The sequence below is a fragment of the Triticum dicoccoides genome, chromosome 1A (genome assembly GCF_002162155.2).
Source record: "Triticum dicoccoides isolate Atlit2015 ecotype Zavitan chromosome 1A, WEW_v2.0, whole genome shotgun sequence".
Classification (NCBI taxonomy): domain Eukaryota; kingdom Viridiplantae; phylum Streptophyta; class Magnoliopsida; order Poales; family Poaceae; genus Triticum; species Triticum dicoccoides.
Genome location: NC_041380.1, coordinates 545,224,799 through 545,246,141, shown reverse-complemented (window position 1 = coordinate 545,246,141; position 21,343 = coordinate 545,224,799). Strand labels below are relative to the sequence as shown.

Here is a 21,343-nt window from a genome sequence, read left to right as displayed (position 1 = left end):
TGGAGCCCCAGGATAAGCCCCTGGCCGAATCGTAAGTACTCAAAGACACACTCAAATATCCAGCTCCTTTACTTTATAGTTTTAACATGTTGAATCACGCACTTGCAGTCCGGCTCGTTCCGACCTCGAGCGATCCTCATCTTCGGGAAAGTCGCTGGATTCGAAGGTGATGGACAGCGGGTCCCTTCCGGCGGCCTCTTCTCCCAAGATGGTGGAAGACGCTGAAGTGTTGTCCCGAAGGACATCTCCATCTCAGGGGGAGGCACAGGAGGCCGTCACGGTGGCACCAAAGGATAACACCTCGGCCGCCGGACACAAGGGGGAGCAGATCCCATGGAGACTGACGATGGGGGCCATCTCCAATTCGTCCCCCAGCCGAATACGATCCCGGAGACCTATACGGCTCCGGAATCCGGCAGGTAGCCTCCTTCGAAGGAAGGAGGTGCGCCAATTCCACCGGTGACCTCTGTCCATCCAGAGGCACCGGATACTCTAATGGAAGCGTTGCGAAGTGCTTCCATTGTTGAGGAACACCGTACCCTCATGGGTATGGTGATTGAGAGGATTCAATCCGCAAAGAGCAGACTAACTGAAGCCTGCACAAGCCTTCTAAGAGGTTTTGAGGTAAGGGATGCAATTGTATAAAAAGAATGTCATAGTATAGACGGTAGCCCCTGAGACACTGTCCGGTGTTAGAAAAGAAAAGTCGGACAGAGGATCAAGTAATTTTCGCATGAGACTAACTAAATATGTTTTATGTGAATAAGCAGGCGTCGTTGCTGGTCGCAACCTCTCATGCTGCTGAGGTCTCCGGACTAAAGCAGAGTCTGGTGCGGGCCGACGAAGAACTCGGCCGTGTAAAAACACAGCTAGAAGACAATCAAGGTATGTAGTGACCTTATATATATCCAGAAAGAATGAATGATTTAGCTGACCATAGTGCCATGATATATGTTAGAGGCGGTGACCGAAGTGGAGGCCCTCAAGGAGGCGTTGGCCGAACCAGAGGAGAGAGCGGCAAGGGAACAAGCCGCCCGTGAAAAGCATGAGGCCAGGGTCGGTGAGGTCCAGCAGGAGCTCCAGGACGTCGTGAAGAAATACGAGTCCTTGGAGCGCCACGTTGCGGATCAAGATTCTGAACTCGCCAAGGCCCGCCAAAGAGCACAAGATGCCCGGGCCAAAGCCCAAGGAGATCCAAGAGGCCAGAAAAATAGCGGCTGGTAAGGCCTTCATTATGCAGAGCAAATATGTGAAGAAGAGGTATCTCTTACTAACCCAGATTTGGAGTTTTCCAGGAGCGTTTATGGATCTGCCGTGCAGTGTTGCCGATGCTGCAGAGTTCTTCCGAGCCAAAGAGGGGAGCTCGACGAAGAAGCTGTTCTGGTCGCAGTACCTTGCGCCAGAACATCCGGTGCCCTTTAGCGATCAGCTAAAACAGCTGGTCGAGCTGCATAGGGTGGCTGAACTAGCCATGAAGGATTTAATAATCTGGCTATGGCCTGCCAAAGTCATACCTAGCAGCTACTTCGGACTCGTGAAGCGGCTGGTCAATGCCTGCCCCCAGCTTGACGTCATCAAGTGGTCGGTCTACATCGAAGGTGTGCAGATGGCCTTTGCCCGTGTCAAAATACAGTGGGCGAAGATGGACGCCATCAAGCTCGCAACCGAGGGACCACCCACTGGCAAGGAGCACCGCACTCCGGAGCGGTGTTTTGATGATGTCCTCAAGGGATCCCGCATTGTAGAGGGCCAGTGCTCAAAATACATTATCTTTGAATGAGTACCTACATGTTATCCCGCCCTGTATGATAAAAATAAGACTAATGTGTAATATAGTGCTTGTTGTTTATTTTGAAATTTTACCTCATGTGCGGCCGTTTTTATTAAATCTGAGATTTGGCCAGTCGTCGGCTTCAGCCCCCACGTAGGTAGTACGGGAGTGTTCGGGATGGAATCTAAACAATCTTGATCCAAGAAATTGGTCCTTGAAGGAGGTGTTTAGCACAACGAACCAGGCAATCGGACTATGTGGCTTTATCACCCCCACTTAGCCATAGGAGTTTGACAATAGAAATGTAGGTGCAGCCCCTAGTATTCGTTAGTCCAAACTAGGGTGTTGTAGACACCTGATCGGGTGAAGGCCGACCCGTCGCATAATGCGGAAAAATCGCAAGAGATTTTAACCTTCGAAGAGCTGACCGGCTCACGCCACATCATGACAGTCAGTTTTCGGCTTTCTCTACTAAGGTGCTCATCCGGATAAACCATGACACAATCGCAATAGTTCTCCCTTTACTACCCTAGCCGATAGAGCGAAATGTAAGGTAGTAAGCACAGGAGCCGGGCAACCCAACTATTGACCAAAGACATGATTCGGAGCCAATGCATATAATGCTAAATTCGGGGGCCAAACTATACTGTAAAAGTATTCAGACTTGTTGCCATAGTATGGGGCGCAATAAAGCCCCTGGCGAATTATGGCGTACCAAAGTGTACAGGTGCGAATAAGAATTGCGAAACAAAAATGAAGTAGTAAGCTAGTGCCGCATAAGTTGGGTCGCAAACTGTTTCCATTATAATTTTGATTAATACGTCAAAGCATATTTGTACAAATAGTGTGATAAGCAACAGTGGCTATTTAACATGCTGCTACCTCTTGAGCACTGCATTGGTTTTCCCTTGAAGGGGAAAGGGTGATGCAGCAAAGTAGCGTAAGTATTTACCTCAGTTTTTGAGAACCAAGGTATCAATCCAGTAGGATACTACACGCAAGTCCCTCATACCTACACAAACAAATAAGAACCTCGCAACCAACGCGATGAAGGGGTTGTCAATCCCTTTGCGGTCACTTACGAGAGTGAGATCTGATAGAGATAATAATAATAAGATAAATATTTTTGGTATTTTTATGATATAGATTGAAAGTAAAGATTGCGAAACAAAATAGATTGGAAACTTATATGATAAAAGATAGACCCGTGGGCCATAGGTTTCACTAGTGGCTTCTCTCAAGATAGCATAAGTATTACGGTGGGTGAACAAATTACTGTCGAGCAATTGATAGAAAAGTGCATAATTATGAGAATATCTAGGCATCATCATGTATATAGGCATCACATCCGAGACAAGTAGACCGAAATGATTCTGCATCTACTACTATTACTCCACACATTGACCGCTATCCAGCATGCATCTAGATTATTAAGTTCATAAGAACGGAGTAACGCATTAAGCAAGATGACATGATGTAGAGGGATAAACTCAAGCAATATGATATAAACCCCATCTTTTTATCCTCGATGGCAACAATACAATACGTGCCTTGCTGCCCCTGCTGTCATTAGGAAAGGACACCACAAGTTTGAACCCAAAGCTAAGCACTTCTCCCATTGCAAGAAAGATCAATCTAGTAGGCCAAACCAAACTAATAATTTGAAGAGACTTGCAAAGATAATTAAATCATACATATAATAATTCAAAGAAGAACTAAATATTGTTCATAGATAATCTTGATCATAAACCCACAATTCATCGGATCTTGACAAACAGACCGCAAAAAGAGTTACATCGAATAGATCTCCAAGAAGATCGAGGAGAACTTTGTATTGAGAGCCAAAGAGAGAGAAGAAGCCATCTAGCTAATAACTATGGACCCGAAGGTCTGAGGTAAACTACTCACACATCATCGGAGAGGCTATGGTGTTGATGTAGAAGCCCTCCGTAATTGATTCCCCCTCCGGCGGAGCTCCGGAAAAGGCCCCAAGATGGGATCTCTTGGGTACAGAAGGTTGCGGCGGTGGAAATAGGGTTTCGTGGTGCTCCTGGATGTTTTCGGGGTATATGGATATATATAGGAGGAAGAAGTAGGTCGGTGGAGCTACGAGGGGCCCACGAGGGTGGGGGCGCGCCCAGGGGGGCAGGCGCGCCTCCCTGCCTCGTGGCTCCCTTGTTTCTTTCTTGACGTCCACTCCAAGTCCCCTGGATCACGTTTGTTCCAAAAAATAACTCTCCCAAAGGTTTCATTCCGTTTGGATTCCGTTTGATATTCCTTTTCTGCGAAACACTAAAATAGGCAAAAAAAAACAGCAATTTGCACTGGGCCTTGGGTTAGTAGGTTAGTCCCAAAAATAATATAAAAGTGTATAAATAAGCCCATTAACATCCAAAACATATAATATAATAGCATGGAACAATAAAAAATTATAGATACGTTGGAGACGTATCACATGCCACGACCAAGGGGGAGCTGCGTACTGTTCCTGAAAACAGGTAGAATGATCGTTAAGAAGAACATCTAGAGATTCCCCCATGCGTCTGTGCTACTTGCCACCTTGGTATGTCCGTCCTTCGAAAGGACCGATTATCAGGCTGTCGAGAGGGACCTGCGAAAAGAAACCTGAAAAAGAAAAGTAAAAGTATGTGTGTCCCGGGAAGGTCGAGCCGTATTGTGGACCACAGTATGGTTATGCCTCTGTCTCTGCTCATGGTATTTTTAGTGCGTAGTTATGTACGCGCGGTACGTATGCCGCCACTTGGTCGGGGCTGAGACGGAGGTCGAATTGTTAGTCTAACTCCTGACGAGCCGGACTGTCATGTAGTGGAGTAGTCCGGACTCGTTTGACACTGTCCGGGAGCTTGGCCGCTGAATTAAAGTTCTACCTTAAAAGGCCGCTCTGTACTTCCGCTGCTAAGGCTGCGGTGTGTTCCTCGGTATGGAGGGAGCGCTCTGTGTTTCCATTGACTGCTATGACACCGCGTGGATCGGGCATCTTGAGCTTGAGATAAGCATAGTGTGGCACCGCATTGAATCGAGCAAACACGGTTCGTTTGAGCAGTGCGTGATAGCCGTTGCGGAAGGGGATGATATCAAAGATTAACTCTTCGCTTCGGAAGTTGTCCGGAGATCCGAAGGCGACCTCCAATGTGATTGAGCCCGAGCAATGGGCCTCTACACCTGGTATAACTCCTTTAAAGGTAGTTTTGGTGGGCTTGATCCTTGATGGATCGATGCCCATTTTGCGCACTGTATCCTGATAGAGCAGGTTGAGGCTGCTGCCACCGTCCATGAGGACTCGTGTGAGGTGGAATCCATCAATTATTGGGTCGAGAACCAGTGCGGCAGAACCGCCATGCCGAATACTGGTCAGATGTTCCCTGCGATCAAAGGTGATCGGGCATGACGACCATGGGTTGAATTTTGGGGCGACTGGCTCTATCGCATAGACGTCCCTGAGCGCATGCTTGCACTCGATATGGGTAGCATATATCATGTTCACCGTTTTGACCTGAGGGGGAAACTTCTTATGTCCCCCTATGTTCGGTGGACGGGGCTCCTCATCGTCATTCTCGCTTTGCGACCCCTTCTCCTTGTCTTTGGCATTTAACTTGTCAGCCTGTTTGAAGACCCAACAACTCCGGTGGGTATGATTGGCTGGTTTATCAGGGGTGCCATGGATCTGACATGGACGATCGAGTATGCGGTCCAGGCTGGAAGGGCCCTGATTATTCCTTTTATATGGCTTTTTCCGCTGACCAGACTTGGAGCCACTGAATCCGGTGTTGACCGTCGTGTCATCAGTATTGTCACCATTGTTTCGACGCTTGTGCCTGTTGCATCGGGGCTTGCCGTTGCTATTTCTGGCTTCCAAGGTGTCAGGTTCGCTTGCATTGTTATTGCTACGGGCTAGCCAGCTATCTTCGCCCGCGCAAAAGCGGGTCATGAGTGTCGTAAGGGCCGCCATGGACTTCAGCTTTTCTTGGCCGAGGTGTCGGGCGAGCCATTCGTCGCAGATGCTATGTTTGAAGGCCGCTAGGGCTTCGGCATCTGGACAATCGATGATTTGGTTCTTTTTAGTTAAGAGCCTAGTCCAGAATTTCCTTGCTGACTCTCCGGGCTGTTGGACTATGTGACTTAAGTCATTGACATCCGGAGGTCTGACGTATGTGCCTTGGAAGTTGTCGTGAAAGGCGCCTTCCAGGTCTTCCCAGCTGCCAATAGAGTTTTTAGGCAGGCTGTTCAGCCAGTGCCGGGCTGGCCCTTTGATTTTTAGGGGGAGGTATTTGATGGCATGAAGATCATCGTCGCGGGCCATATGAATATGGAGAATAAAGTCTTCAATCCATACCGCGGGATATGTGGTTCCATCATATGATTCGATATTCACGAGTTTGAACCCTTCTGGGAATTCATGTTCCATTCCTTCATCCGTGAAGCGGAGGGGGTGTGCGGCGCCTCTATATCGGGCCAGATCATGACGTAGTTCGGATGGAGTCCGTCTGCGGCTTTCGGCCCGGCCGTGATTGTGCTTGCCATGTTCGGCTTGATAGCCGTCGTCGCGCGTCGGGGCACGCCCCCGCGATCCGTAGATCGATCTGGCCGGACCTGCTTTATTTTTCAGGTCCTGCCGCAGGTCATACGTGTATCCCTGAGCTGTTTTGTCTCTGCCTTTACGGTGAGGTAGGACGGGCCGTTGTTCGGCTTGAGTTGTCGTTTTGTCCCGGCCACGTGGTGGTCAATCAGCCGCATTAAGCGCTGATGTTACAGGCTCAAGTGCCTCGTCATCGAATTGAGGTAGCAGTTTACGCTTCGGGTAGCTTTTGGTTGGGCGCTCGAAGCCGTATTCCTTTGCTGCCAGGACATTAGTCCATCTATCGTTGAGCAGATCTTGATCAGCTTGAAGCTGTGATACATCACCAACGTATCTATAATTTTTGATTGCTCCATGCTATTATATTATCTATTTTGGATGTTATTGGGCTTATTTTTACACTTTTATATTATTTTTGGGACTAACCTATTAACCGGAGGCCCAGCCCAAATTGTTGTTCTTTTGCCTATTTCAGTGTTTTGCAGAAAAGAAATATCAACCGGAATCCAAAAGGAATGAAACCTTCGGGAGAGTTATTTTTGGAACAAACGTGATCCAGGGGACTTGGAGTGGATGTCAAGAAAGAAACGAGGGAGCCACGAGGCAGGGAGGCGCGCCTGCCCCCCTGGGCGCGCCCCCACCCTCGTGGCCCCCTCGTAGCTCCACCGACCTACTTCTTCCTCCTATATATATCCATATACCCCGAAAACATCCAGGACTACCACGAAACCCAATTTCCACCGCCGCAACCTTCTGTACCCAAGAGATCTCATCTTTGGGCCTTTTCCGGAGCTCCACCGGAGGGGGCATTGATCACGGAGAGCCTCTACATCAACTCCATGGCCTCTCCGATGATGTGTGAGTAGTTTACTTCAGACCTTCAGGTCCATAGCTAGTAGATAGATGGCTTCTTTTCTCTCTTTGGATCTCAATACAAAGTTCTCCTCGATTCTCTTGGAGATCTATTCGATGTAATCTTCTTTTGCGGTGTGTTTGTCGAGATCCGATGAATTGTGGGTTTATGATCAAGTTTATCTATGAACAATATTTGAATCTTCTCTAAATTATTTTATGTATAATTGGTTTATCTTTGCAAGTCTCTTCAAATTATCAGTTTAGTTTGGCCTACTAGATTGATCTTTCTTGCAATGGGAGAAGTGCTTAGCTTTGGGTTCAATCTTGCGGTGCTTGATCCCAGTGACAGAAAGGGAAACGACACGTATTGTATTGTTCCCATCGAGGATAAAAAGATGGGGTTTATATCATATTGCATGAGTTTATCCCTCTACATCATGTCATCTTGCCTAAGGCGTTACTCTATTCTTATGAAATTAATACTCTAGATGCATGCTGGATAGCGGTCGATGTGTGGAGTAATAGTAATAGATGCAGAATCATTTCGGTCTACTTGTCTCGGACGTGATGCCTATATACATGATCATACCTAGATATTCTCATAATTATTCGCTTTTCTATCAATTGCTCGACAGTAATTTGTTCACCCACCGTAATACTTATGCTATCTTGAGAGAAGCCACTAGTGAAACCTATGGCCCCCGAGTCTATTATCCATCATATTAATCTCCCGTCAACAAGCTATTTCTGGCGCCGTTTATTTTGCTTTATTTACTTACAATCTATATCATAAAAATACCAAAAATATTTATCTTATTATTATCATCTCTATCAGATCTCACTCTTGCAAGTGGCCTTGAAGGGATTGACAACCCCTTTATCACGTTGGTTGTGAGGTTCTTATTTGTTTGTGTAGGTACAAGGTGACTCGTGCGTGGTCTCCTACTGGATTGATACCTTGGTTCTCAAAAACTGAGGGAAATACTTACGCTGCTTTACTGCTCCACCCTTTCCTCTTCAAGGGAAAACCAACACAGTGCTCAAGAGGTAGCAAGCTGCTGTTGCTTCTTTTTCAGGCTCCTTGCAGTGGCTATTAGCCATTGCTTAAAGCGCTCCTGCTCGAGAGGTTCCTCAGGCATGATAAAGTCTTTGTCGCCGAGGCTCACCTCATCCTCGGAGGGTGGAAGGTAATTACTGTCCTCCGAGTCTTCGTTTGGAGCCTATTCGTCAGGGCTAACTTGCCCATCCTCCTGATCGTCTTGTTCAGAGTTTTGCTCGACGGGGTTTTCTTGGTCTTCGGCATCATCCGGAGTGTTGTTGTCTCTCGTGCCAGTATTGCCATCTTTGCTACGACATGATTTAGAGCAGTGTCGTCGGTGCTTTGGTTGTATCTCGGGAGGTTTATCCCCTACTGTATTTTCCCATTATCGCTGTCACCCTCCTTGGGTGTATCCACTATGTACACATCGTACGAAGAGGTGGTCGTCCAGCGTCCGGTAAACGGCGGGTTTTCGGCTTGCTCCTCTCTGGCATCTCGTCCATACCGTCGATGTCTTCGGAGCCGTAATCAAGCATGTCAGTTAAGTCCTCTACTGTGGCGATGAAGTGGGTTGTGGGTGGGACGTAAAATTCCCTACTCTCAGCCCCTAGTCCAGGCTGGGCATAGTTCGGACGTTGCTCCTCCATAATCACGAGAGATGCATCAAGTCGAGAGCCTCGCTTAAAGGCAAGGTTTGTTGAGGGAGGAAAGAATCCGTGGAGTATGGCGGGAAGGGAATTCCTCGGCCGAGCTCACACGATGCAGACTCCAAGGGTTCGGAGCCAGCGTCCGAGGAAGAGTCCGGCTTGGTGATGTATGCCTACGACACTGCTTCCTTCGGCTCTCCCGTACTAGGCTTAGTGGCCACAGATAGTCCGGCGGGTTTAGAAATCCCGTTTTCGGTACTGGCGAGGGGCTCCGGATCTAAGGCCAGAGCGGAGGTTGGGGTCGTGAATCCTTGGAAGATCAAGTCTCCTCGGATGTCGGTGACATAATCCAGGTTTCCAAAACTAATCTGGTGACCTGGGGCGTAGCTGTCGATCTGCTCCAGATGGCCAAGCGAGTTGGCCCGCAGTGCAAAGCCGCCGAATACGAAGATCTGGCCGGGGAGAAAAACCTCCCCTAGGGAAGTATCGTTGCATCTTTATGTCAATATTAAACTTTTGTCTTGAATCTTTCAGATCTGAACATTCATGCCACAATAAAGAAAATTACATTGAGAATTACGCTAGGTAGCATTCCACATTAAAAAATTTGTTTTTATCATTTACCTACTCGAGGACGAGCAGGAATTAAGCTTGGGGATGCTTGATACGTCTCCAACGTATCTATAATTTTTTATTGTTCCATGCTATTACATTATCTGTTTTGGATGTTTAATGGGCTTTAATATACCTTTATTATTATTTTTGGGACTAACCTACTAACCAAAGGCCCAATGCAAATTGGTGTTTTTTTGCCCATTCCAGTGTTTTGCAGAAAAGGAATATCAAACAGAATGAAACCTTCGGGAGAGTTATTTTTGGAACAAAAGTGATCCAGGAGACTTGGAGTCTATGTCAAGAAAGAAGCGAGGAGGCCACGAGGCAGGAGGGCCCGCCCCCACCCTCATGGGGCCCTCGCAGCTCCACCGACGTACTTCTTCCTCCTATATATACCCATATACCCCGAAAACATCAAGGAGCACCACGAAACCCTATTTCCACCGCCGCAACCTTCTGTACCTGTGAGATCCCTTCTTAGGGCCTTTTCTGACGCTCCGCCGGAGGGGGAATCGATCACGGAGGGCTTCTACATCAACACCATAGCCTCTCCGATGATGTGTGAGTAGTTTACCACAGACCTTCGGGTCCATAGTTATTAGTTAGATGGCTTCTTTTCTCTCTTTGGATCTCAATACAAAGTTCTCCTCGATCTTCTGGAGATCTATTCGATGTAATTCTTTTTGCCGTGTGTTTGTCGAGATCCAATGAATTGTGGGTTTATGATCAAGATTATATATGAACAATATTTGATTCTTCTCTGAAATCTTTTATGTATGATTTTTTATCTTTGCAAGTCTCTTCGAATTATCAGTTTGGTTTGGCCTACTAGATTGATCTTTCTTGCAATGGGAGAAGTGCTTAGCTTTGGGTTCAATCTTGCGGTGTCCTTTCCCAGTGACAGCAGGGGCAGCAAGGCACGTATTGTATTGTTGCCATAGAGGATAAAAAGATGGGGTTTATATCATATTGCTTGAGCTTATCCCTCTACATCATGTCATCTTACCTAATGCATTACTCTGTTCTTATGAACTTAATACTCTAGATGCATGCTGGATAGCGGTCAATGTGTGGAGTAATAGTAGTAGATGCAGAATCGTTTCGGACTACTTGTCACGGACATGATGCCTATATACATGATCATGCCTAGATATTCTCATAATTATGCACTTTTCTATCAATTGCTCGACAGTAATTTGTTCACCCACCGTAATACTTATGCTATCTTGAGAGAAGCCACTAGTGAAACCTACGGCCCCGGGGTCTATCTTTTATCATATAAGTTTCCAATCTATTTTACTTTGCAACCTTTACTTTCAATCTATATCATAAAAATACCAAAAATATTTATCTTATTATTGATACGTCCATTTTGCATCATGCTTTTATATCGATATTTATTGCATTATGAGCTGTTATTACACATTATGTCACAATACTTATGCCTATTCTCTCTTATTTTACAAGGTTTACATAAAGAGGGAGAATGACGGCAGCTGGGATTCTGGGCTGGAAAAGGAGCAAATATTAGAGACCTATTCTGCACAACTCCAAAAGTCCTGAAACTTCACGGAAGTCATTTTTAGAATATATATATAAAATACTGAGCGCAAGAAGTTCCGGAGGGGGGCACACCCTGCCCACGAGGGTGGGGGCGCGCCTCCCCTGCCTCGTGGACCCCCTGGTGGCCCTCCGATGCCCATCTTCTGCTATAATGGGTCTTTCGATGAGGAAAAAATCATAAGCAAACTTTCGGGACGAGACTCCGCCGCCACGAGGAGGAACCTTGGCAGAATCAATCTAGGGCTCCGGCGGAGCTGTTCTGTCGGGGAAACTTCCCTCCGGGAGGGGGAAATCATCGCCATCATCATCACCAACGATCCTCTCATCGGGAGGGGGTCAATCTCCATCAACATCTTCACCAACACCATCTCCTCTAAAACCCTAGTTCATCTCTTGTATCCAATTCTTGTCTCCAAGTTTGGGATTGGTGCCTGTGGGTTGCTAGTTGTGTTAATTACTCCTTGTAGTTGATGCTAGTTGGTTTATTTGGTGGAAGATCATATGTTCAGATCTTATATGCATATTAATACCCCTCTGATTATGAACATGAATATGCTTTGTGAGTAGTTACGTTTGTTCCTGAGGACATGGGAGAAGTCTTGCTATTAGTAGTCATGTGAATTTGGTATTCGTTTGATATTTTGATGAGACGTATGTTGTCTCTCCTCTAGTGGCGTTATGTGAACATCGACTACATGACACTTCACCATTATTTGGGCCTAGAGGAAGGCATTGGGAAGTAATAAGTAGATGATGGGTTGCTAGAGTGACAGAAGCTTAAACCCTAGTTTATGCGTTGCTTCGCAAGGGGCTGATTTGGATCCATATGTTTCATGCTATGGTTAGGTTTACCTTAATACTTTTGTTGTAGTTGCGAATGCTTGCAATAGAGGTTAATCATAAGTGGGATGCTTGTCCAAGTAAGGATAGCACCCAAGCACCGGTCCACCCACATATCAGATTATCAAAGTACCGAACGCGAATCATATGATCGTGATGAAACCTAGCTTGACGATAATTCCCATGTGTCCTCGGGAGCGCTTTTCTCTATATAAGAATTTGTCCAGGCTTGTCCTTTGCTACAAAAGGGATTGGGCCATCTTGCTGCACTTTATTTACTTTTGTTACTTGTTGCTCGTTACCAATTATCTTATCACAAAACTATCTGTTACCTACAATTTCAGTGCTTGCAGAGAATACCTTGCTGAAAACCGCTTATCATTTTCTTCTGCTCCTCGTTGGGTTCGACACTCTTACTTATCGAAAGGACTATGATAGATCCCCTATACTTGTGGGTCATCAATTATCTCTATCAGATCTCACTCTCATAAGTGACCGTGAAGGGATTGACAACCCCTTTATCACGTTGGTTGCGATGTTCTTATTTGTTTGTGCAGGTGCGAGGTAACTTGGGTGTAGTCTCCTACTGGATTGATACCTTGGTTCTGAAAAACCGAGGGAAATACTTACGCTACTTTGCTACATCACCCTTTCCTCTTCAAGGGAAAACCAACGCAGTGCTCAAGAGGTAGTAGTATTTCAAAAAAATTACCTACGATCACGCAAGATCTATCTGGGAGATGCATAGCAACGAGCGGGGAGAGTGTGTCCACGTACCCTCGTAGACCGAAAGCGGAAGCGTTTAGTAACACGGTTGATGTAGTCGAACGTCTTCGCGATCCAACCGATGCAAGCACCGAACGTACAGCACCTCCGCGTTCAGCACACGTTCAACTCGATGACGTCCCTCGAACTCTTGATCCAGTTGAGGCCGGGGGAGAGTTCCGTCGACACGACGGCGTGGCGACGGTGATGATGAAGTTACCGGCGCAGGGCTTCACCTAAGCACTACGATGATATGACCGAGGTGTGTAACTATGGAGGGGGGCACTGCACACGGCTAAGAGAAGACTTGATGTGCCTTTGGGGTGCCCCCCTCCCACGTATATAAAGGGGGAAGGAGAGGTGGCCGTCCCAAGGGGGGCGCCATGGGGGAGTCCTACTTGGACTCCCGGTCCAAGTAGGATTCGCCCCCCCCCCTCCTATTCCCACTAGGAGAAGGAGGGAAGGAGGAGGAGAAGAGAAGGAAAGGGGGGGCAACCCTAGTCCAATTCGGATTGGGCTTGGGGGGGCGCCGCCTATGCTCTCAGTGACAACCATGGAGCTCCTGCCCGGCCTCGTTTTCTACCTTTCCTCTCTCCACATGTCGGCTCAACTCCAATCTCCCCTGCTAAACGACGACACGGTTGTTGCACGCCGGCATGCCACCGGTGTTGACGACGGCGACCAGCGTGCTGCAACCACAGTCGCTCTTTCACTGCTTCCGACAATGGTTTTTGTTTCCTGGACCCGACGAGGGTGCAGATGGTTGGAACCAACTACAATGTATGTTGGAACCACGGTGGAAGATATTGCATCCGGCGACGAATTTTGGAATTTTGCTGCCACCGGAGCTGCAATCGGCGATCCGATCATCGTCTGTTTCTTGTAACCATACCCCGTAGAAGCTACATTCGCGCAGAGCTGCAACCCTTCACACAGGAGCTGCAACCGGGGACGCAATCGTCGCGAATGCTATAACCGCACACTACAGAAGCTTCATCCATGTTCGCCAAGCCGAAACCAGCGGCGCCATCATCGGCGAATGCTACAAACGTACACTGCAAAAGCCACATCCACGTTCGCCGGAGCTGCAACCGTTTCGGCGATGTTACAACCATGTATGTCGGTGCTGCAACCGACTCGACGCCGGCGAGGCTGCAAGCATGAGCATGCGAGAGTTGCAACCGACGCCCTTGCTGCAACCAGCGACGAGCACCCGTGCTAGGGGACGGCGACGAGCGAGACTGCAACCGGTGGCGGGGGTGGATGCATCATCCAGCGCCGATGGGGACTTCGGCCTTCCATGCTACATCCATGGCTGGCGGCGATCTAGTCGTGCGTTGCAGCAGGGGAGGCGAGAGATGCATGCGCAGTTGGGGATTTTGTTTTCCCTGTGCGTTGACCGAGAGGGTCGGCGTGAGATATGGTTCAGTTTGGGCCAGTCGATCGGCGCCTAGTAGTGGCCATTTTTGTTTGAACTTGAATCCTCGGACTTTCAATGGTTTCAGTGGTGCTACATTTTTTTATTGAGAAGGATTCAATGGTGTTGCATGGATGGCTCACTCGGCACTTGACGAGCCAGCGGCTGTTCTTGCTGGCGTTTGGGCTCTGGGCTCTGAATGCCCGTGGGCCCCACGACGCGTCCCGGCCCAGGCGTCCATCCGTTGCTTGCTTCCCGTCGACTCTTTCTCGGGGCGAGGGGAGGGCAACGGTACACTCCAAAACAGAAGATCGCTTCGCCAGCTGCTGCCGCCGCCCGCCGCGGCTCTCCCGAACGTTCGAATCCAACGGCTACTTTGACCACCCACCCGCCGCCTACTTAAGCCCCGCCCCTCCGCCTCACCCATCCTCCCCACAACCCCGCACGGCACCTCCCAGCTCCCCTCTCCTCGCCTCCTCAACCCGTCGATCCATCCCGAGCTCGTCCCGTCTCTTCCGATGGCGTCCAGCGCGCTCCTCCTCTGCTCCCTCGTCGCCCTCGCCCTCGCGGCCGGCTCCGACGCCAGGGACCACGTCGTCGGCGGCGGCAAGGACGGCGCGTGGAGGGTGCCGCCCCCGGCGCAGCCCGACGCGCTCAACGACTGGGCCGGGAAGGCCCGCTTCCACGTCGGTGACAACCTCGGTAACAAACCGCTCCGACTTCGTATACATATCCTTTCAGTTTGTGTGTAATTATCGCCTTCCTCGATCGATCTGTTCCTTGATTTCTTACGCTTTCTTTGGATCCCCGCGCGCGAGCGCAGTGTTCAAGTTCGACGCGGCGACGGACTCGGTGCTGGAGGTGACGCGGGCGGACTACGACCGGTGCAACACGGCCAGCCCCATCGCCACCTACAAGGCCAGCGGCGCGGTCGTGCCGCTGCCGCCCAAGGGCGCCCGCTTCCGCTACTTCATCAGCGGCGCCCCCGGGAACTGCCAGAAGGGCGAGCGCGTCATCGTCCTCGTCATGTCGGAGAAGCACGGCAGCCGGGTCCCGCCTGCCGCGCCGGCCCCCGCGCACTCCCCCTCCTCCTCCGCGGGGCTCGTGGAGGCGCCCGCCCACGCGCCCGCGCCCGCGCCGGCCACTGGCGCCGCGTGGAGGACGGCGTCCGGCAGCGGCTCCGTGGTCCTCGGCGCTCTCCTCGGAGCGCTGCTCGTCGTTGGGTTCTGAGTTCCTGTCGTTGCTTAGGATCGATCTTAGGGAGGATTATTTGATTAGGCTCAAGTTATTATGGGCATTGTTAAGATTAGTGGACAGATGTGCTTCTTCTGTCTGTAGAAGAAGAGAAGATGATTTCTTTCTGGCGCAAAATCATCGATCATAAATGGCAATATCTTCGATCTGATAAAGCAATCTTTGAGATTTCAAGATTTCTTAACTTGGGCGTGCTGTTTATTTTCGTGATAAATAAGGTGATCGCGAGTATGGATCCAGCAAGTTATTTGGCTGCACCTGTACTGTACAAGTCTGTAACTGATCAATTGATACAAGTAAACGACGCAGACACGCTGGCGCTACCACAGAGCACCAGCAGCAGCAGTGATGGAGAAGAGGGTCGCCGGTGTGGTACAAATTTGAGTACTCCACCATTCCATCCAGTTGGCAATTTTATCACCCAAAGATTTATTTGCAGAAACATCCCAAACGTAATTGCAGAAACAACCGAATTTAATCAGAGTTCAGAGATATCCTGCTCCAATTTCAAGAACTTTTACCACACACTTTTTGTACTTTTAATACAAAAGTTGTTCTGGTTAGCATTTCCCTACCAGGAAAAGAAAAAGGAAAGGTAGCTTTTGGGTGGACTTTTAATTGTCTGATGATGCAGTTATATTCACACTGGGAGTACATATATCATGTTTCCTTCCTTCCGACTGTAGCAGCATCATGCTAAAAAGGGACTTTTCGGTTTCAATTTACGAGCACCCCGTAAGTATACCTAACTCACAATGAAGCTGACAATTTCACCACCAAATGGCATTGCACCCAAACAAGGGTTTTTCAAATATGCTTTTGCTTTTCCTATCCTCTTGCTTATCTACGCAGAAAGTTTGTTTGCAGAGAAGGCACAACCCGTTATTAAAAGAGATACCACAAGTAGTTCAATATGAGTGCATCTAAAATGTTTTGCATTGATTGGTAGCAAGCAAAACCTCCTCGAAAATTGCAGTCAATAAGCATCTAACAGCAAGAGTGAAACACATCAGGTGCACCAGATTGAAATACATGAATGTCTGATCACGGATCAGAATTGCCTTTTTCGTTCCTTACAGTTACAGCACCGGATCAATCAGTGCGCATACATCAGCTCTCCTGCCGGAGTACTCCGCTTCACGGTCAAGACGGTTCAGGGCGTCGAAGGATCGTCGGGCAGCTCCTCTTCCTTCCAAGAATGGACGCCTTCTGCAGCCTCGCACCCCCGACGCGCCACTTCCTGAAGGCGGACATCGATTCCCTAGCAGATTCAAACACTTAACACGGCAGAAAAAGAAAAAAGTTAACCCAAGTTAGAGTAGTTGATATGGTAGGGGGAAACAAAGGGGGGAATGAGTAAGTGCAGAGGAGATGTGTCTGTACCTTGAGCCTCTTCTTTTGTAAGGCGTGTTGCAAACTTGGGCACTGTCATCGTCGAAGAGCTGTGTGCCTTGCTTAGTACCTCCTTGTACCTACTGGTGAACGCGTAGCGCAAGAACTGGCCGATGCTCTTGTCACCCACCCTGTCAATTCAAACATAATAAATCAGTGAGCGGTATAATTTAGACTGACCATTATAGATAGTAACTCAAATAAAAAATTGTGCAGCAGTCGTGATTCAACCTCAAATTTTTATTAGTCATTCGGTTATCTGAAATGTTCCAATACATCAACTATGTGTGCCAATATTCTGGTTAAGCGTCTAGACACCTAAGGTGCATTCGCCCCTGTTCGGACATTCCTACTCATTACTGGATCCATTCCTGTACACATGCACCATGTCTCATCCCAATGATTAAGAGACTCGACTAGTTTACGAGTCAACACTTGGTTCTCAGCCAGACATCTTCAACTCGACTTATCAGGCTAACAGCATTAAATATTGATGGAACCATGTCCTGAATTCTGAATTACTACTCCTAGTCAATGTCGGATGTGGTCTGTTCTGAAATCTGAAATCTGATATGCAGAAATGTTCTCCAGTCCTACTCCTAGTTCACTGCTGACTGTGGGTGCAGGCTGCTAGAGGGCTGAATTCTAAATCTGATACACAGAAATGCTCTCCAGTCCTACTCCTAGTTCACTGCTGAGTGTGAGTGCAGGCTGCTAGAGGGCAAAAGATCAAATGCAAACGAAAGGTGGGGAATAATCCATTACGATGTAAGAACGAATTATCATAGTACCAGCAAAAGTGGGGTTAAAGATTGAATCCCCCCTCTATTACACCACTTATTACCTTTCGGGGTTTTGTGCTAGTCACACAGTCTAGTCCATACTAATAAATGGCTTTGAAAATAGACAAAAGGGGGAAATGGTGTAAAGTTGCCTCAAAATAGTTAAATGATATGCATTAAGGAGCAAAAATGCTATAGTGAAATGTATTCGAAATGGAGGGAGTCATATATATGGTGCCCAGACATCACTACATAATAACTTCATGGGATCCCTAACTTCAGTATATAGACTACAAAGGCAACACATAACAATATTTCACAGAACTGACAAAACTGTGACTACAGCAGTGACTGCAGGGGTCTTCGAACTGATTATGTACAGTAACCAGGTTGGGCCAATTTGACAAGGATATTCAGACCTCTAAACCGACCACAAAAGAATGTGTCACATAATGCATGCCATGGAATGACACATTGGCACTGTAACTGACATAGATCATATCTAATCTGAGAATAGTTACACCTTTTCAACCAAATCCCATGAACCATCATAAGGAACTCAAATCCCAATTAGGATCACTCAAGAGTATAACCAATTCATTATCAAGTGGTACCTCTACAAGTTCACACGGTTGCTCACAATATTTGCTACAGGTGGCTGATAAACATTTCCCTATTTCTGATGTAGTGGGCACTAAAATTAAAGGCAAAAGACCATTGAGATCTAAGTCTGAATTGTTCAGATTATGATGATTGCAGCCAGCTCTTGTCCTCATTAAGTGCAGAGTCCAGAGTATGCCTTTGAAAAGGGACAGACCTCAAATAATCATAACTTATTTATTCAGGAAGACTTAGTTATGGTGTATTCTGTTCATATCACCATATGTCAACACAGAATCAACATGTGTCACAAGCACAAATTGACCTGGTGGCATCAGAGGTCATTTGTTAGGTGTATGATTAAATTTCCTAGAATGATACTAGTTTGGTCTTGGCAACAATGGTAGAATCAGCAGGGAATATATTTGATCATTTCAAGGCGGCCATATAATACCTTCTTAAAATGAAAGAAGAGGACCAACAGCAATCAATTGGATTTTAAGAAGGTGTGGTTCATTTGAATCTTGTTAGAATCAAAACTGACTCTTTATCTATAATCTATAACAATATAAAAAGACCCAAAGGGGCAGATCCAACAAATCCTGGCCGCCAAATCAGGTCAATCCAATGACTCAGGCTGCTCCAATGGTGAGCGCTCAACACGTTTAGTGTGCAGTTAATATCATGCCAAATATTAATGCCAATGCTAATCACATAATTAATAGGCAAATAATATCCTACCTAATATTTACGTGTAATTAATATATTACCTAATATCAACGTGCATTGCACGTACACATTTACTAGTTAAAAAACTAAAGCAAGAAGGCATGTCTCCTTATGACTTATTAAATCATTTGTTGGAGTGGACAGAGGGGAGCTTTCTAAAATGCGAAATGCCGAAATTAGGACAGTAGAACACCAGTTTGAACATAGTTTGGCTAAACTGAGATGGGAGATACACTGCGAGTGTGGTTAAAAGCATGTTTTAGTCTGGGCCCTCAGAAAAGAAAACCATATGATTGCATTTCTGTTCGCAAGAAATCAACTTGCCTATACACAATTCATAGTATCAACTGCATCTTCTCCCCAAGATTACAGCTACTTGAACTTACAGAAGTTCCTCCTATTTTAACTTCATATATGACTGATGACTGAAACTATCTTGCTCGTGGAGATGGAAGCATTCCAAGTTTTACAAAAACAGAATACATGCAGAAAGGATAATGTACTATGGTGATGTATGCCTACACAATTGCCCGGTTATTGTAACTGAGATTATAACATGTCTAAGGCTCATCAAAGTTCTGCAAAGCAATGGAGTGGGTAATGTATTTCTACCAAAGATGATATAGAAGCATCTTCATAAGAAGTTACAAATTTAAGATTGCATAGAGAAAGGTAATGAGATGGAAGAAAAAGGAAATAAAATAGTACGTGTAACTGAGGTCGTTCAGAACTTACAGAGGAACAATCTTGCATCCTAGCTCATAAAAGTAAGGGCACCGAACCCTCAAATCAACACAGGCTGCATCAGCTTGGATCTCCTTCCGAGTTCTGCAAGCAAAGTATGTGTAAATATGTTGAAATGAGAACGACAACTACATATACTACTGCATACAGTATATTTTGATGTCCCTCTTAAGAATTTCTAAAGATGCAAAACAGAATACAAAGAAACCTACTTCTGGGTGAAGCAAGGAGGTACATTTATCGACACCGCTTGTTCCAGAGACAGCATCCCATGAGCAAGCCAAAATGGAAGGTCTACCTTAGCACCCTTTTCAACCTGAACATAAAGAATAAGATCATTTCTCTTTTTGTTGGAACCAGGTAAAATACGCCATTTCACTTTCCATGGTAGCAAGAAAAGGTGCTAAAAAACAAAGCATCTAACTCCCAGTTAGTGTTCACCAAGAAACATGGCACGTAGGGAAATAAAGAAAACACCTAGTCCATATCGGTTTTGCAAACTAAAATGAGCAAGAATGTACGATGCGTCTATCTCAGGCAAATATCATTTAACTAGTGTGTGTATTTCATAAGTAATTTGCTCAAGAACAAACAGATCAGAGAAAGAATTGGCAGCAGTTGCCCATCAACAGCAGTTAAACATATATGCACAAATGCCATTGGATAGATGCTTACACTGTTTCTCTCGGCGCCAGGATCTAGCATACCAACGCCATTTGCAGTTACTTGGAAAACAACCGAAATAAGCTGCAGTCACAGTAGAGTATTCATGTCATTTGTACAATCATAAATGGGGCAGAGGATAACACGAGCATGGTTACCTCCTCCTCCATGAGGATGTCATCAACGTTGTAGTAACAAGGCATTTCGCCAAGTGGGACAGGTCGCTGTTGCTTACTCTCAACCCCTGCATGAACAATTTGCACTATGCCGGTCAGAGGAAGTCCAACTCACTCACCAAATTTGGTCTCATATATGGGGTAAATACTCTAATGCCCCGTCTGGATGATATCGAGGGCCATGGAATTGAATTGGTCCCAATACCAAATCTCCCGGGCATTGATATTGAAAATGAACCTGAATTATGTTGTTTGGATGTTCAAGAATTGACACTTGGAACTCACATGAAAGACTCAATTCTGAATGTTGTTTGGATTTTTCTTGTCCAGATTGGAATTGCTCATTTTTAATAGGATGAACATTGTACTATGATGTAATGTTTAAAACTAACTTGTATGCAAGTATGCAACATGTGAATATAGTTGTGAAGGATTACATATCAAGAACACAACAGCAGCAGCACATATACAAAAACAACAGCACTTGTACAATCGCAGCCGCCACGGGGTGCCGGCCACGGGGGGCAACCGGGTAAGGGGAGCAGGACAAGCGGCTCCCATGGGGTCCCGGCCGTGGTGGGTGAGGGGGCGACGCGGCGGTCGGCACGAGGCAGCGGCCGGCATGGGCTTCTGGCCGTGGTGGACAAGCCGCATCCGAGATGGAGGCCGCCGTCCCGAGGAACAGATGGGGCAACGCGTAACGCCGCAGGGAGGGAGAAAGGCGGGGGACGGGCGGAGAGATGAGAGGAGGAGGAGGAGGCTGACCTGCGCCGCCGTCGAGGCCTGCTTCCCGCCGCCGCTACCCGTCTCCTCCCGCGCTTTTCGCTTCTGTTTTCCGGGAGCGCGGGCGAAGGGGATCGCCAAATATGTGGAGGATCTTCTAAAAAAAATGTG

The 21,343-nt window shown here is 47.1% G+C and overlaps 2 protein-coding genes across 2 annotated transcripts; one reads left to right on the top strand and one right to left on the bottom strand.

The window, feature by feature from the left end:
• The first annotated feature begins 14,519 nt into the window (after nucleotides 1-14,519).
• LOC119323994 (early nodulin-like protein 1) lies at nucleotides 14,520-15,547 on the top strand. The gene is made up of 2 exons (XM_037597742.1): nucleotides 14,520-14,811; nucleotides 14,933-15,547. Exons 1-2 carry the CDS (start codon nucleotides 14,628-14,630, stop codon nucleotides 15,337-15,339), a joined length of 591 nt encoding a protein of 196 aa, XP_037453639.1. The 5' UTR covers nucleotides 14,520-14,627; the 3' UTR covers nucleotides 15,340-15,547.
• Nucleotides 15,548-16,245: 698 nt separating this feature from the next.
• LOC119287770 (probable DNA replication complex GINS protein PSF3) lies at nucleotides 16,246-21,321 on the bottom strand. Its single transcript, XM_037567384.1, has 7 exons — nucleotides 21,215-21,321; nucleotides 20,432-20,517; nucleotides 20,286-20,357; nucleotides 19,823-19,926; nucleotides 19,602-19,694; nucleotides 16,747-16,886; nucleotides 16,246-16,640 (listed from the first exon to the last, which is right to left on the bottom strand). Exons 2-7 carry the CDS (start codon nucleotides 20,474-20,476, stop codon nucleotides 16,507-16,509), a joined length of 588 nt encoding a protein of 195 aa, XP_037423281.1. The 5' UTR covers nucleotides 20,477-20,517; nucleotides 21,215-21,321; the 3' UTR covers nucleotides 16,246-16,506.
• Between the last annotated feature and the right edge of the window lie 22 nt (nucleotides 21,322-21,343).